Source organism: Crocuta crocuta, unplaced genomic scaffold (assembly GCF_008692635.1).
Source record: "Crocuta crocuta isolate KB4526 unplaced genomic scaffold, BGI_CrCroc_1.0 scaffold334, whole genome shotgun sequence".
Taxonomy (NCBI): Eukaryota; Metazoa; Chordata; class Mammalia; order Carnivora; family Hyaenidae; genus Crocuta; species Crocuta crocuta.
In genome coordinates, this window is record NW_027533260.1 from 2164536 (window position 1) to 2174027 (window position 9492).

Here is a 9492-nt window from a genome sequence, read left to right on the forward strand (position 1 = left end):
GGGGCGGGGGAGGGCGAGGGTGGGGGCTTCTCCTCCAGCAGCGGGGGCTCTGGGGGCGAGAGGGGCGTCAGCGCGGACTTCAGCACTGAGAGGCCCCTTGGCCCTCACCGCGCAGGTACCTCAAGGTCAATGTCAATGTCAGTCAATGTCAGCGCCCAGCGTTTTCAGGCTCCTCTCTCCTCTCCAGCGTCCCCCCCACATCCCTCCTGATCAACTGGAGTTGTTCACCTAACATCCTGACACCCATCTCTGCTGCGAACCCCGCTCATCTCTACTTCTTACTCTTGCGCTGTTGCCCTTCCTCCTAATCAAGGCTCCTGAGGCTGCTTACCTGTCACCTGTCCCCTCCCCTTTTTTTTTTTAAAGATTTGTTTATGTGATCTTTACACCCAAGGTGGGACTTGAACCCACAACCCTGAGATTGAGAGTCTCCTGCTCCACAGACTGACCCAGCCAGGCGCCCCTCCCCTCCCCGACTTCTATTTACTTAGTTTTAAATGATTTTTTGTTTATTTGTGATAGAGAGACAGAGCCAGAGAGCACGCATAAGCAGGGAGGGGCAGAGAGAGGGGGAGACACAGAATTCCAAGAAGGCTCCAGGCTCTGAGCTGTCAGCACGGAGCCCAATGCAGGCTCTGGAACTCATGAGCCGTGAGATCATGACCTGAGCCGAAGCTGGACACTTAATGGACTGAGCCACCCAGCCCCCCACCCACTCCCAGACTTTTAATACCCACTTCTGTCCCAGGAGGCCCAAGGAAGCCCATGTTCCCTTAATTTCTCTCTCCAATGTCCTAACAAGGCTTCCCACCCAGACACGGTGCTCTGTCCCTATCTTTTCCCAGCCTCTAAATACTCTCCTTTTCTGTCCCTTATGCTGTAGTCCTAGACCACCGTTCAATGTCCCGCCCTATTAAAAATGAGTCCTCTTGTGGGCTCCTGGGTGGCTCAGACAATTAAGGATCTGACTCTTGGTTTTGGCTCAGGTCATGATCTCACAGGTCATGGGATCGAGCCTTGCGTCAGGCTCTGGGCTGACACTGCAGAGTCCGCTGGATTCTCTCTCCTTCTCTCTCTCTGCCCCTCCCCCGCTTACATGCACATACACTCGCTCTAAAACTAAGTAAACATTAAAAACAAAATTCGTTCTCTCTTGTCTCACCCTTCCTCCTCCCTCGAAGGTCTCCCACCCCAGTCCATCTCCCCCTTGCCCTCACCCCAGGTCCCTCCAAAGCTGGAGGTCACTCTGCCTCTACCTCCCCATTTCTTGCTCAGGGGGTCCTGTTCTCCTCCCCACCAAGCTCTCCCTGCCCTTCCCTCAGATTGCTCTCAAGATCATTAATGCCCTCTGCTTCCCACTGAACTCTCCAAGGGTTTTTCTTTTTTTCTTTTTTTTTAATGTTTTATTTATTTCTAGGAGAGAGAGAGAGACAGCGTGAGCAGGGGAGGGTCAGAGAGAGAGGGAGACACAGACTCTGAAACAGGCTCCAGGCTGGCAGTCAGCACAGAGCCCGACGCGGGGCTCGAACCCACGAACCGCGAGATCATGACCTAAGCCAAAGTCGGACGCTTAACCGACTACGCCACCCAGGCGCCCCTCCAAGGGTTTTTCTAACGTCCCCCTCTATTGCCTTAAAATCCCTCCTGACTCCTAAAACTGCTTCTCCTCCATCCCCGTGTCCTTAGCTAGGAGCCTTCCAAGGTTCTCGAACCCCAGTGCTTCCTCCCATTTCAGCAAACCCTGACGCTCTGTTCAGAAGCCCCTGGCATTTCTTCTCATCTCGGCCCTGCTGCCTCCCTTCAGCCTCACTCTCCTACACCCCCCCTAGAAGTCCTCTCCATTCCCCGGGACACCTCTGAGCTCTCAGGGCCCCCCATTAACTGCCCCAGCTGCCCTTCTCTGAATCAATGCCTTCATCCCCTCCCCCCCATCGAAGCACCGTAAGATTTGTCCAAAGCCTCCCTCAGGACAGAACACCATCCAGACCCTGCCATAGCCACAGCCTTTCCCTCCCGCCCCCACAAGACCCAACTGGTCAATGTTCCAGTCTCTTCCGCCTACCTTCCCCCAGACACCTTTCTGTCCTTTACCAAACACCTCTAAATCCCAGCTTGTTCTCACGCCCCGTAGCCTAACAAGTTCTGAAAGCTCTCTCAGGACCCTGTCAACCTGTGACCACCCATCACTTAAAACTTGCCCTGTTTCCCAACATTCTCCAGTGCCCACCTTGGGGCCCCTTAGCCCACTTAGCATCTGTGGACAGATCAGAAAGTGACACGTTTCTTACTAAAAACACCTGCTTGAAAAACAAACAAACAAATAAATAAATAAATAAAAACACCTGCTTGTCCTCACTTAGGAAGTTACCTTTGTAAACATGAGAATCTACTTCATCGACAACGTGAACGATGTCCCTTAAACAGGGTACAACCTGCACAACCGTACCCTGTGACCCGAGTAACAGGAAAGCGCCACCCCACCCCCAAACCATCATCCCCGAGCTCACCGGGTGTGCCATTGCTGCTAGGGAGCCCCGGGAGTGGGGGAGGCCCTGGCACTGAAGCCTCAGTTGCCAAGGAGGGCACATCTGGGGTGGAAGTGTCCTTAGGCCCAGCGAGGGGTGGGTCGTCGAGAGCGGAGATGGCTGAGGAGATGCTCTCCTGCAGGTCCCGGTTCTTGGCCACAGAGTCTTCTTCATCCGAGGAGAAGGAGGGGAGCGTCTCCAGGTTGCGCTTCAGCTCCTCGTCCAGCCGCTTGCAGGGCGAAGGGCAGCCCAGCCCTAGCCCCTCGCTCTCGGCCGCCTCTAATGCGCCCCCGAGCCCGAAGGCGCCGGCGGGTGGGGGGTGTGGCACAGTGGGGGCAGCAGGGGGCTGGGGCTGCAGGCCACGGGCCGGCACAGAGGCCGCCACGCTCTTGGGGGGGCTGAGTGGGGGCGTCAGGCCAGCCTGGTAGAGTGGCGGATGACGCTTGCCTGACTTGAGGAAGTCCAGGAAGGAGGCCATGAAGCCGGACTTCATCTCTGGCTGCTTCTCCTCCACCTCCTTGATCTTGGCCTCGATCTTCTCCCGCGTCAGGCTGGAGTCCAGGCTGTTGTGGTCAGTGCCGGATACCGCGTCGCCTGATGAGGCTCCCAGACCCTCGCCGGCCTTGGGCACAGACAGCTTGATCTAGATAGTGGGGCAGTGGGGAGTCAGGACCCACGGATCTGGGGCCCCAAGTCCCCACCCTCATCAGAGGCAGGAGCTCAGGCCCCCAACCCTCACTCAAGACCCAGGTCAAATTCCCACTTTCAGCCTGTAGAACCCTAGAATTCAAGCCCACAGACTCCTGATTCCAGAACGACAGGCCGGGAGTTACTCCTTTCCTTACAGCCCAAGAATCCAGTCTCTAGACCTCAGCCCAAGCCCCCAAGCCCCAGGAACCTAGGAACCCCAATCATTGATCCTTTAATACCTAGCACCTAAGAACCTAAGCCCCAATACCCTGTACCTCCCTTCAGACCCAAAAGTTTCTGTTCTCAGATCCAACAGTGGAAGCCTGGAATCCCAACCCAAGGATTCATGATCTCACAAGTTTCAGGAACGTAAACCACAGCCCCCATCACGCCCCAAACCTTGACTGTGGCCCCAACCAACCCCCTGCTTTCTTGAAAAACGAAGCCATCCAGACCCCAGTCCCCCTCACCTTCAATGGCTTCAGGGGCTCCAGCCGTGTGCCCCCGACCTCCTCAGCCTTCCTGCCCCGACCACGGCCCCGGCCCCGAGGTTTCTTGGCCCCATCGGCGGGCGCGGAGGCTGAGGCTGGCCCAGCAGCGGTGGGGACCTNTGGCCTTCGTTGGCTTGCGGCCACGGCGCCTGGGGCCATCGGGGCCCGGGTTGGGCGGACAGAAGTCGATGTCACCCAGGGGTGAAAGGGCCGGGCGGGAGCGGCAGCTGGACACCAGGTCCGGCAGGCGCCGAGGGTTAAGGCGGATGTCAGCGGGCACATCGGCCTTGTCCTCATCCGCCTCGAACTCGTACTCCTGGGCGTACAGCTTCTTGGGCGTCTGGAAGGGCGGGTCGCGACGCCTTAGCAGGTGGAAGGAGGATGTCTTGAGCAGCTTCTTTGGCTTGGTAGAGCAGAAGATGGGCGAGGTCAAGCCTCCCTTGGGCTCGGAGGCAGGGGGGGGTGGTGGGGGAGGCGGGGGAGGCGGGGCCGCCTGGTGCGGCCCACTCTGGATCAGGCCCAAAGGCTCGGCATTGACCGTGGAGGGCAGCTCAGGCGGTTTGTTGGGGTCCAGGCCCAGGCCCGGCGTCTCAGGCCCGGCTCCGGACGCCCGGCTCGGGCAGTAGGGCCCATAGGGATCATAGGCAGGGGGGCCCGGGGGCGGCCCGGTCCCCGCCTTGGGATCACCCTCGTCCTCAGGCGGCCCGGCCTTGCCATAGTCGTCTGCTGCCCCTCCGCCGAACATCTCCTCCATGGTGGGGAAGAAACTGCGTTCCTCGTCTTGGAGCAAGGAGTCAGGAAAACAGATGGACGTGAGCGGCACAAAGCGGGGGGCCTTCGTGCCTTGCGGGCTGGGGCTGCGGTAGGCACCTGAGGGATCCTTGCCCTCGGTATTAGGCGGGCCTACGCCAGTGTCACCGGGCCCCGGGGGCAGTGGCTCCAGGGCCCCGAGCAACTCCTGCATGGCACCTGGTGGCTCCAGACTCTCCTCGGGTCGCAGGCGGGGGCTGGGGGCACCGGGCTCCAGGCCGTGGCTTCGAAGGTGGGCCTCAAGCTGGAGGGGCATGGGGGGCTGGGGGGGGGNAACTGAGGTGGCCAGCCCCTCGGGGGTCTCGCCACCCCGTTCTGGCCCTTTCTTCTTCTCCTTCAGCCTCCCCAGGCCCAGCTCCAGGGCTGCCGTGGCCCCCTCGTCGAGGCTGGCACTGGTGCGAATGACGCTCTGCAGGTGATACCTCTGGGGATCTTCCTTGGCCAGCTCGTAGGGTGTGCCTGGAGGACCCCCGGCCCCACCACTACCCCCAAGTCCCTTGGAGGCGTCCGCTGCCCCATCTTCACCCACCAAGCCGTCTGCCCCTGAGGTCCGCGGCGGGCTGGGCGCCTGCAGGAGGTGCTGGATGAGGAACTCCTCATCTTCGGTGCGCTCGGCAGGAGGCCCGCCGGGGCCCGCCAGCAGCTCCGAGCCGTCCCCTTTGCCTTTGTAGCCGCCTGCTCCGGCTGCATAGCTGCCGGCTCCTGGAGGTGCCAGGAAAGGCGCCGAGGCCAAGACGGAGCTCAGGTATTTGCCAGGGGCTCCCGGAGAGCCGACTCCAGGTGGGCGGCCGGGGGCAGGCGGCGACTGCAGCGGGCGGATGATGTGAGAAGGGCTGGCCTCGCCGCCACCCCCCAGGGAGCTGGGCCCCCAGCCACCTCCGTGACCGGAGAGCGCCGGGGAATGGCCAGTACTGTAGCTGAGGGAGGGGCTGGCCGTGGGCAGCCCCTGGGAGTGGGCAGCTGGCCCGGGGTAGGGCTCGCCCTGAACCCCATACAGCTGCCCCTGCAGCTGATCTGGGGAGTAGCTCTGACACGTGGCTAGGCCAGGAGGCGGGGGGCCACTGGGGGGCTGCGGGGGCCCCCCTGAGTAGCTAGGGCCTTTGCTCAAGTCCTGTGCTTGACCCCCTCCAAACCCTTGCCCATAGGCCTGGGGTCCTAGAAGCCCTTGGGGCTGTCCAGGGGAATAGGCCTGGCCCCCAGCACCACCAGCCCCAGAGGCCTTACCAGCGGCATAGGCCGCGGCTGGCCCACCCAGACTCTGGCATTTGGGCGTGGCCGTTGAACGGGGCGGTGGGGGCCTGTTCGCAGCACCCGCACCTGCTCCATAACCGCCTTTGCCTGTCTTGTAACCGGGTGACTGAATGATGGGGCGGTAACCTCCACCGCCACCCGCAGCCCCGCCTCCTCCAGCCGCCTCCGGGCCCGCAGCCCGGCCCGAGGCCCCGGCCGTGGCTCCACTGGGCCCAGCCTTGCTAGGCTCGCCAGCACCGGGGGAGGGCTCCCCACCGCCCAGGGGGCTGCAGGCCAGGTTAGCCCTGTGGCCCATGGAGGAGTAGCTGCCTCCACAGCTCAGGTAGTGCTGGAGGGCGTGGGCTGGTGGCGGGGGCGGTGGGGGCTGCGCACTGGCCGGCCGCTGGTAGTGCTTGATGACGGTGTCCTGGCGGGGCAGGGCCCGCTCGGGTGGTGGGGGGCCCGGGGCAGCACCCGAGAAGTTGTAGAGTTGTGGGGAGGACTGCTCGGAGNCGAGGGCTTCAGGTGCAACACATCATGAGGGGACAGGAGCCCGTTAGCTGGGGGACTGAATGGGGGGTCCTGGAGGCTGAGGGATGAGGGCACTGGGAAGGGGCGGCTGCCGAAGGAAGCCGGGTGCTGGTAGGCCGACAGGGCCGAGGAAGATGGAAAGGTGCTGGAACCCGGCAGGGCGCCCGAAATGAAGAGCTCCGTGGGGCCTGGCGTGTGCATAGCTAGGGATGATGGAGAAGACCACGGGTCAGGGCGGACCCCATGCCAGCCCCACCCTGGCCCTCCTGGGCCGGCACTGGGCTTACCTGTTTGCCAGGAAGGACTGCGGAACTGGGAGAGGAGAGAGGAGGCAGAGGGGCCAGGCTGGGGGCCCCGGGACTCCAGGGCCGAGATGAGGTTCATGACGGAGGCGTCGGGCCCTGCTGAGCCCGCGTGGTGGAGGCCAGTGTCGAAGAGTCCAGAGAGGCCTGGCCAAGGACAAGGGGGTTAGAGTAAGCTAAGTGGGATATAAGGCCAAGCTGAAACGGAAAAGGGAGAGGCCAAAAGTAAGTCAGGTCAGGGAAAAGGGTTGGAGAATATAAAGAGGGGGAGTCCAAGGGAATAAAATGGACACAGGCAAGCTGAGGACACAGGGCCGAGGACAACAAATGAGAAAAAGGGAGGCAATTAGCAGGATGGAGTGCAATCCAATCATAAGGGCAGGGAGCCCAGGAAAGGTAGACAAAAGGGGGAGAAAAACCCAGAATTGAAGAAAGTGGCCACAACAGGGCAGAGTTCTTGGTGGAGGGAGAGGGAGACACAAAAGGATTTGGGCAATTCTAGCAAGGAAGGGGAAGAGATGGAATGACTGGAGCCACTTAGCAGGACCAGAGGGCAGGTCTAAAGGGGTCGAGTTCAAGTGGGAGGATCCAGAAAAAAAAAAAAAAGAAAGACAGAGAGAGAGAGAGAGAGAGGAAAAGAGGGAAGGAGCCAACCAGGAAAGTTAAGGATCAAATTGGACAATGTAATCTACTTGCGGGGCCACCCAGGAAGAAGGGAACCAATCAGAATCGTTAGAGGTAGGACTATACGGGAAAGAATAAGGTGGTGGGCAGACCCAAGGAAAAAAAGGGAGGTCCAAAGACTTAGAGCCAATCAGGAAGAAAAGGAATCAGGAAGAACGAATTCAGAGTGCCAAGGAGCCAAGAGGATGGCCAAACCTAAAGGGAAAGGATTGGGGTGGGATAGACAGGAGGAAAAGCCTGGAAGAGAAGGTGGGATTTGGGGGCTGAGGGGACGGGGCCAATTGGAGCGAAAGAGGCGGGGCCAGAGACAAGGGTGGACGAATCCAGCGTGAAATTGAGCAGGGACCAGCAGCCTCAGAGGCAACCAATCAGAGGAGAGGCAGCAAGGGGCGGGCCAGGACGCAGGACCCGGCCAATTAGGAGGGGTGGAACTTTCAGCGGCCAACCAGCTGCCTGGGAGGGAGGGCCAGCCCAGGCGGGGCGGGACGGGGGCCGTACCTGCAGGGTGGTGGTTGGTGGCATAGCTTTGCAGTGGGTGGGGGGCCGCGTAGGCCTGGCGGTGTAAGATGTCGGTCTCGGGGTGCGAGGTCCTGGAGCTGCCATAGACCAAGCTGGGGGGAAGGGAGAGATGTTAGGGTGTCCTCTGAAGCTACCCTAGGAGAATGGAACTCAGCAAATCCCCCGGGGTGTAGGCGAATCTTCCAGCTGACTGGGGGTTATCCCTAAGGAACCTTGGGCCCTAAAGGAAAGAAGACCAAGGGAATCGGGGTACCCACCGAAAAGAGCCATGAAACATTCCCCACTCAAGCCCCAATAAATAGAGTCCAGATAGTCTCACGTTTACAAACAGACATGCACAACGACCAGGCAAACAGAAAAGGGTGAAGAGTCAGAGGGAAGTGCCTCAAGTTGAAAATTCGAAAGGCCTGGACCTCCCACCGAGCCCGCCAATCCCCTCGATGACACAAGGCCCTGGAGCCAACCTGAGGGGTGCACACGGACGCCCACTCTAATGCAGACACGTGGGAACACAGGGCCCTGAACCTCATAGGGTTCAGGAGGTAGATTGTTCCCCAAACGGCTTGGATGGGGGTGGGGAGGGGATAGGACTAGGGGAAAGTACCAGGTACAAGTGTGAACATGAACAACGTCCATCCCGCAGGGTTGAGGTTCAAATGCATGGCCCTTGCAAAGCCAGGTGTGTGTGCAAACGCCTATCCAGCTCACCCGTGGGGAAGGAAATACACAGAGCGAGAACTCCCAAATGGAAAATCCTAACACATGTGGGGTCATGCCCAGCCATGCTGGGAAACCCGGGGGGGCGGGGGGGAAGGGTTGGGGACAGGTGAAGAGTGAGGGCAGGACATAAACTGCTGGAAGGGGGCTGTTCTGCAGGTGAGCAGGGTGCCAACGAAGCACAAACAGGGCCCACGCTCACGCACACAACCACACACCAGGGAAACATCTGAATCTTCCCATGCAACGGCCCCAATTCACGACTCAGACTCATGGGGTCAAATACTCCACTCCTCGCCATCCACTAGGATTCTCTGCCTTTGGGGGTGGGGGAGCTAAAGGGGGCGTGTCTCAGATTCCAGGACCCCCCCTTTACACACACAGAACCCCAGCTTAGGAAGGGGGCGGGGCCCCGTGCCCACTCTGCGCGCGGAATTTCGGGGGGGGGCCGAGTGGCGCGGCCTCGCGCAGTCCCGGAACAATAGGACGGGAGGGGGGGCGCCCCCCAGGTCTGCGTTCTAATCCTCCTTTCCATCCCACCTATGCAAGAGCAGAGCCCGGGGCGCAGGGAGGAGGTATCAGCAAGCCGGGAATCCAAAGGATGGGGGGAAATCCAGGCCTTGCTTCGCCAGTCCCTCCCACCTTCCCGGGGCCTTTCCGTCCGAAATTGTTTTGCACCCCCATTTTCCCGCTGCATCTCTCCCTTTGCATGCCGGAGCTGGCTTTGGCGGAGTTTGCAATTTGCAAACTGGGGCGGCGGCGTTGTTGCAAACCGAGGAAGGCCGCTCCCTTGCAAGCCGGAGGGGAGTTTGCGATGCACGCTTCGCCAGGCGGGCCAGGCCCGGCCGGGCTGGGCCCCCACCCCTTGGCCCCTTCCTCCAGGCCACCCTCAGCTCCTTACCTAGCTTTCGCTGACCTCTCGTAACTCCATCCCGCCCCGGCGCCGAGCGGGTCCCCGAAGCCGGCGCTGGGGTAGTTCCTGTCCATGAATTG

General features: G+C 60.7%; 1 protein-coding gene across 1 annotated transcript in view; it reads right to left on the minus strand.

Annotated features, from left to right (window-relative positions):
- Positions 1-9486, minus strand: part of PRR12 (proline rich 12) — a 24664-nt gene extending 15178 nt beyond the window's left edge. Inside the window, 8 exon segments of the mRNA XM_077747202.1 lie at positions 1-49; positions 2508-3168; positions 3686-3827; positions 3829-6259; positions 6262-6480; positions 6565-6726; positions 7762-7874; positions 9401-9486. The exon segment at positions 1-49 is cut by the window's left edge and continues 6 nt beyond it. Coding sequence (XP_077603328.1) covers positions 1-49; positions 2508-3168; positions 3686-3827; positions 3829-6259; positions 6262-6480; positions 6565-6726; positions 7762-7874; positions 9401-9486 — 3863 coding nt within the window.
- Between the last annotated feature and the right edge of the window lie 6 nt (positions 9487-9492).